The following is a 7500-nucleotide window of genomic DNA, read 5'->3' on the forward strand; positions in this document are numbered from 1 at the left end:
ATGTTTGCAATTCCCCTTCACCTGTGTACGACGTATGTGTAAAAAGTTTTTTCTTTTCAGCGGAAGGATGTTATGACCAAAACAAGGTTTGTTTGTTCTTTTGCTTCTCATCACAAATTTGTCAATGAAAGATTTGTTTGTTTTTCGTAGAAAAATGAGCACTTGGAAATAATTTTATCATTAACATTTTTAAACGTGATTTTTAAATCGGATTTAGAAAAATGAAATGGATTCCATAACTAACCCAATAATGAAAAATGTAGTTTTACCGTATAACGAATTGAGCAAAGAGAAACAAAAAACCTTTCATTTTAAGTGAATTTCACACACACACACACACACTTATATGCATATATATCAAAACTGTAAATAACTTCAAGATGACACATATGATTTTATTTTTATCAGCTAAGAATTTATCATTTTGTTACGAAAAGATTGTTATAAAAGTTTTTTTGTGTGAAATTTTGAATTACCCGTGTTTTATGTTTACGTTCTTGGAAAAATAATAACTGGAACAGAGTGACTTTACCAAAGTGTTTCGTAAAATACGCGTAAGTATAATCCCAGATAAGACCATGGCTACGAAAAATCAATACCATCTCTCCATGGCGAGATAGAATACTTATTCATTTTTTTTACATCGACATTTTCTGAATCTGAGTCATAACCAATTTTTTTTTTTTTTTTTGTCTTGGGGAAAATCTCATTTCTGACTAAGACTCAGAATACATAATTTTAGCCTTCCTGTAGAATTGCGACCGGTAATTACATTGTCTAAAAATTTGTATGGTAATGAAATGAAGTGCATATTTCAATAATGTAGTAGAAAAAAGTTTTTGACTATACAGTGAAACACTTCTCTTATCGGAATAGAATATCTCTTTTTTTTTTTAATTGTATGTTTACGAAAGACACTGCATATTACTCTCTCATATATATTTGTTTTAAATCAGAATATGTATTTTCTGCATTATATTTGACCATAAAAGAAAGTCGTTTTTACCGACAGTGAAATCAATAGTTTTTGAAACAGACATCCATTTTCGTGACTTACCTGAGTTGTTGAAAGTCTGGGCGTGTCTCCCTTCATGACGACAGCGGCAACAGTGACTACGTAAGTTTCGGAACCTTCTTCTCTGTCGAGCACTTCCGCCGTGGCAACTACTCCTTGTTGTTGCACAGCGAAGAGGCGGTCAACACTCACGCCGTCTGCGTCGGTCACGTTCACCACGTAGTAGGTGATGTCATCAGGGTTGTCAGAGCCCAGTGTGGCACTCACTGTGGCGACAGAGGTGCCAATGCTCGAGCTTTCCATCACTGATCCCGAGTAGGACTCCTGCGAAAACTGAGGCCCCTCTTGGGACGACTGACTGAGGATCGTCAGGTACGCGTCAGAAGATTTCCTCTGCGACTGCACGGCTTCGTCTGTGGCTCTCACGGTCACGCTGTAGGTGATCTCAGGGGACGTGACCATCCGTGCCAGTCGGAGGGCGCCTGTTTTGCGGTCGAGGCTGAATATGTCCTGATTGCCACCGACCATTTCGTATGCGACAAGGCCGTTCGTATTGGCATCAAGGTCACGGGCGGACACCCTCATGATTTCTGTACCTGCGGGAGACCCCTCCTTCAGAATACCTGCGTTCATAGACACGAACTGAGGGGCGTTGTCATTGATGTCCTCCACAATCACAGTAACGAGTTTCTCTGCAGACAGGCGCTCTGAGATCTTCTCTGCCTGATCGGTAGCAACAACAGTCAACCGAAAGGTGTCTGAAAATTCCCGGTCGATGTCGAGTCGTGTTCTCACTTCGCCTGTCGTGTCGTTGATTGTGAAATGCATACCCGGTGGCTCTTGGCTCTTGATGGTGTATTTTATCTTTCCATTGACGCCAGAATCAGGATCCTCAGCTGTGACGGACACAACACACGAGTCGGGTGGGATGCCCTCCTCGATCCTCCTCCAAAGGTCTGTGTTAGGGAAGGCAGGTGGGTTGTCATTTTTATCTAACACGTGAACTACAAAGGAGATGGTCGAAGTCAACCTCGGAGAGCCTCCGTCAGCAGCAGTGATGTTCAGTCGATAAAGGGATTGTTTTTCGAAGTCCAGGATCCTATCCAAGTACAGAATGCCAGTTTTGGTGTCTATCCGGAAGGCCTCTTGCATGTTACCTCCGCCAATCATGAAAGACACCTCCTTGTTCATCCTCAGGTCTGCATCAGAAGCCTGGAACTGGACAAGCACCGTGTTAACTGGCTCTGTTTCGGCAATGTAAATCTCAGACTCACTCTGGGTAAACTCGGGGGCATTGTCATTCTCGTCCAGGACATCGATGGTCAATGTAGCCGTAGCCGACAGACGATGTTGGCTTCCCAGATCGGCCGCTGCCACCGTCAGAAGGTATCGCGGTGTTGTCTCTCGATCCAAGTTCCTTGCCAGTGTCACCTGTCCAGTCGTTTCGTCCACCTTGAACCTCCCTTCTTCGTTGCCGTCAATGATAGTGTAGACGACGTCACCATTCAGCCCTTCGTCAGCATCTGAGGCTGAGATTCGGATGACCTGAGTGTTGAGAGCCGCTCCTTCGGGTATTTGAGCTTTGTAAGGTCTTCTCAGGAATTTGGGAGGATTGTCGTTGACATCAGTAATGTAAATGTTGACTTTGGCCTTGTCTCTCAGTCTTGTGATTCCGTTATCCAACACGATGGCCTCCATCGAGATGTAATCCATACCAGTCGTTTTGACAAGATGTTCACGGTCAAAGTAACGGATTGTTTTTAGGAATCCACTCTTCGGATCGACTATGAAGTCATTTTGATTCGTTGCAATGGAATAGGTCAACTCTGCGTTCCTTCCCTTATCTCTGTCGACTGCTGTCAGCTTTCCAACGTAAGTGTCTGGGGGTTCATTTTCATCCAGGTAGAATGTGAAGGTCTTGTTTGTAAATGCTGGGGAATTGTCATTTTCATCAATGACGTGAATGACCACAGACACGGTCGATGACCTTGGAGGTTGACCATGATCCCTGGCAACGATTGTGAGGGCAAAATAATCCTGGGCCTCCCTATCCAAGGCACTCCTAACATACAGATAACCATCTGGAAATATACCGAATTTTTTCTCTTCATTTCCTTCAGTGATGTCGTAGGAAACGAAGCCATTTAGGCCGTCATCCTCGTCAGAAGCCGTGAGGGCAAAGAACCTGTCATTGACAGGCGTTGATTCTAGCAATGACGTCTCGTAGGACCCGTGTTCGAAGATTGGCGTGTGGTCGTTGACATCCTCGACTTCAATGGTAACAATTTGTCGAGAATTTAGCGGAGGTGTCCCTGCATCCGTAGCCGTGACTTCTAATTCGAATTTCATGTTCTTGCTATACTTGACAGGTTTATTTAAGAAAATCATCCCGCTGTTTCTGGATATGGCGAAGTACTCGTCCGGATTATTAGAGAGACTGTAGGCTATTTTGCTGTTGCTACCATAATCACTGTCGTATGCCTTCGCCAAGTACACCTGATGCCCCACCGGCCAATTTTCTGCAACCTTTGCATTTGCACGGGTCAAAGGAAATTTTGGAGGATTGTCGTTGACATCCGTGACTGAAATGTTTACCCAAGTTCTTCCATATGCAGATGTGGTGGTAGCAACCGTTCGTAAGGTATAGGAAGACGCCTGCTCTCTGTCAATTCTTTTGGCAGTTTTAATGGCACCTGTCCTCTCGTCAATGACAAAGACCTTGCCTGGATCGCCTGCAACAATAGCATACTTAACCTCCCCTACAGAAGCGGCGTTGAGGACTGTGACTTCGCCCACTTCCCTGCCAATAGAGGGCTCCTTTCTGCCAGGGTCTTCTACTATTGAAAATTTGTACCCTCCTTGTTCTTGAAATTCCAGTAGTTCTATCTGATTGCTCTCCACGACAATGTCCACAGTTGCATCTTCTACTGCTTTTCTGTCGCCTCTGTCTCTGGCTGATACAGTGAGACGGTATTGTGCTTTTCGTATATGACTTAGTCTACCACTCAGGCGAATAATTCCTGTATCTTGATCAATTTCAAAAGTATTTTCATTTTCCTCTCCTACATTGAGCTCGTAGCTAACAACGGCATTCTCTCCAGCATCTCTGTCTGTGGCAGAAACCCTTATCACAGAGGAACCCAAAGGAAGATCTTCGGGTACAAGAACAAAATATTGTTGGGGATAAAACTCGGGACTATTATCATTGACATCTTGTACATCAAGTATAACCGTAGCGGTTGATGACAACGGAGGAATTCCTTGATCTTTTGCAATGACTTTAATTTCGTACTTGGGAATAGCCTCTCTGTCGAGTAGCATCTTCGTCCTCAGCTCTCCTGACAAGACATCGAGAGCAAAGACCCCTGGATAATTATGTTCGACATCTTCATCAAACATATATGAAACACTGCCATTCGTTCCTTGGTCATGATCAACTGCAAGAAGCCTTGCAACCTGAGTGTCAGGAGGCGTGTTTTCAGACAAACTGGTGTTAATTAGCTCTTGTTCGAAGGCTGGTTTCTCGTCGTTTTCATCTAGGATAGATATTTTGAGATGGGTGTTTGCCCTCTTTGGATTTGGCCCTCCGTCCTTTGCAACTATTTCGAGGTCGACTGAATCTTTTGTTTCCCTGTCCAAGAGCGCCTTCGTTGTAATTAATCCGCTCTGTGGGTCTATCTCGAACCAAGGATTTTCCTCTTGATCCTCCTTGATGGAATAATAAATATCTGAATTAATCCCCGTGTCCTCGTCGTTTGCTGTAATACCGGCTACGTAAGTGCCAATAGGAACAAGCTCACTTAGGACTGCAGAATACTCGCTCTTTTCAAATACCGGCTTGTGATCGTTGATGTCATTGACATGGATGATCAAAAACGCCGTGGATGACCTTGGTGGTGTGCCCTTATCGGTGGCTACAATTGTTACGTTATATTTACGAATTTTCTCTCTATCTAATACCCCGTCTACTCTTACAATATCCAATTCTCCACTCGATTCGAGTCTGAAATGGTTGAGTTCGTTTCCAGCCCTTATTTCTACAACGGTTTCACCATTGGGCCCTTCGTCGGCGTCAATGACGGACACGGCAGCCACCACAGTGCCATTTTGAGCGTCTTCATCCACCGTTGCAAAATCGGCAGTGTTAGGAAAGTATCTAAAATTAACTACCGGGTCGTGATCGTTAGCATCAAGCAAATTGACAGTGACATAAGTCCTTCCGTCTTGCAACGGAGACCCGTGATCTCGAGCAAACACTGTAAATACACAACTCTTCGGACACGGCTGCAGTTGCTGACAGTTCTGTTGACAACGAAGCGGTTCCATCGTGCTGATAACGCCCGTCTCCGGATCGACACTGAACTGGGTCTCCGATTCGGCCAAATAATATGTGAGTCTGGCATTGTCACCTATGTCGTTATCTGTTGCCTGTACCTGTAACACCGACGTCCCTGGCAACACAGACTCGTTCAGGGAGACTATGTAATCGCTGTGATCGAAGATGGGCGGATTATCATTCACATCTAGGATGGAAACATTGACTAGCAGGAATCCAAATCTTGGAGGGGAGCCACCGTCCTGAGCCGAGATATTGAGCTGGTAACTGGCCCTGGTCTCTCGATCTAACTTCCCCGTGGTCTCAAGGTGGAGGTAAGGCGTCTCCCCCGACGGATTGATGGTCACCTGTAATGTGAACTTCTTATCTTCGTTGCCATCGATGATCTTGTAGTTGGTTGTGATGTCGTTGTCGCCAGCATCCCCGTCAGTAGCAGTGTCCAGAATGACACGAGTGCCAGCATTGGCACTCTCGGAAAAGGACACGTGAATCGAAGGCTCGGGGAACCTGGGAGAATTGTCGTTGATGTCGATGACAACGATGCGCACCTCGATGGGATAGGTGGGCTGCGAGGAAAGCACCACCAGGTCGAAGCGATCTGTGGCCAGTGCCTCTCTGTCCAACACACCCGTTGTCCTTATCTCCCCAGTAGTGCCATTCAAAGTAAACTCCCTTGGGGCTTCGTTGAAGCGGTAGGTGAAGCCTGGCTTCAGAGGAATAACCCCTACGAAAGTATTGGCAGGGTTCCCCTCCATCACAGAGAACTTGACTCGCGTATCGACGGATCGGGACTGCATTTTGTCCAACACTTCATCATCATCTAGATTCACTCCCCCCTCAGGAAGAAACGAGTCTCCGGGCCCAGGGCCCGGCCCTTGCCCATTAGTCAATAGGCACTGCAAAACTAACACTAACACAAGTCTGAGCATGATGGATGGGTGCATGATGATCGTCATCACGGTTGATGATGCAGAAGACACTGCGCCGACGGCCGATGGCATAAGGCCGACAAACAGTGCCGGTGTCGAGGGCCGCCCTGCAAATCACCCCCTGCACACTCCCGCGGTGGTGTGACACCTAGCATGGTCACGCATCCCCCCGTCCACAACACCCACCACACCAACACATCATCACTCACTCACACACTTCCAGCGCGAACTGATCCAAGAGCAAAGCTTTCGATGGCTCCTTTCTTCACCACCTCATAAGAACAACTGGAGGCGGCGCAGACCTGATCCACCGCCAGGAGGCTGAGGGGCGGGGCAGTCGCGCCGTGGCCAATCACAGACCCCCAATCCGCCGGGCCACTGCTGCCCGCCCGCCCGCCCGCCTCGAAGCAGCCAGCGCTGCTACCTCCCTCTTCAGGAATTTAGGAATGTCTGGTCCACCGTTCGCGTCCTGAAAGGCCCGGCCTCATTTACCCTAAAACTTCAGAGAAATAACAATGGCTAAAAAGAAACGAATAATCTCTCTTCTAATATCACTCGGTCATAAGAACGCCACTAGGGAAAGGCAATTGGAACATTTGTTGAATACGAAAGAATATTAATAAAAGAGAGAGAGAGAGAGAGAGAGAGAGAGAGAGAGGGGTGCGGGGGGTCAGTATGGACGAGGAACCATGGTTCTGTAGGTAGGTACCAGTACCTGTGGTACCTCATCGCCAGGTACCCGCAGTCCCGGCAGGGCCCTACCGGCAATATTGTAGGCCCACCACCGCAGCCCCTCCTATCCATACCATACCTGTCTCTCCCTCCATACCTATGAGCATAGCTGCCCAAACACATCTACACGCATACACACACTCACACCAGTACCTTTACATCCCCTATCCGTTATCACTCTCATTGTCACCAACTAACACTGTTATACCTGTTATCATTATCGCACTTCTTTAGGGATCATCTTCAGTGCCATCGTCAGCGATCTCTGAACATTGTTTTGACTTGTTCTCCCTCGCTCTTCTTCTTCCTCTTTTATCAGTACAGGAAGTTGGCCAGCAGCCTACCGCAACTCTCTTCTTGTAACATTCGGTTCCCTAAAGTCCTCTCTCTCTCTCTCTCTCTCTCTCTCTCTCTCTCTCTCTCTCTCTCTCTCTCTCTCTCTCTCTCAGATACAACTGTAATACACACGCACACACACAAACACACAT

The 7500-nt window shown here is 46.6% G+C and overlaps 1 protein-coding gene across 1 annotated transcript in view; it reads right to left on the reverse strand.

Annotated features, from left to right (window-relative positions):
* The window catches only part of ft (cadherin-related tumor suppressor fat), a 474756-nt gene extending 468182 nt beyond the window's left edge, over positions 1-6574 (reverse strand). Inside the window, exon 1 of the mRNA XM_067114229.1 lies at positions 1058-6574. Coding sequence (XP_066970330.1) covers positions 1058-6352 — 5295 coding nt within the window. The 5' untranslated portion in view covers positions 6353-6574. The remainder of the gene's footprint in view (positions 1-1057) is intronic.
* Positions 6575-7500: the final 926 nt, after the last annotated feature.

The sequence above is a fragment of the Macrobrachium rosenbergii genome, chromosome 13, assembly GCF_040412425.1.
Source record: "Macrobrachium rosenbergii isolate ZJJX-2024 chromosome 13, ASM4041242v1, whole genome shotgun sequence".
NCBI classification, from domain to species: domain Eukaryota; kingdom Metazoa; phylum Arthropoda; class Malacostraca; order Decapoda; family Palaemonidae; genus Macrobrachium; species Macrobrachium rosenbergii.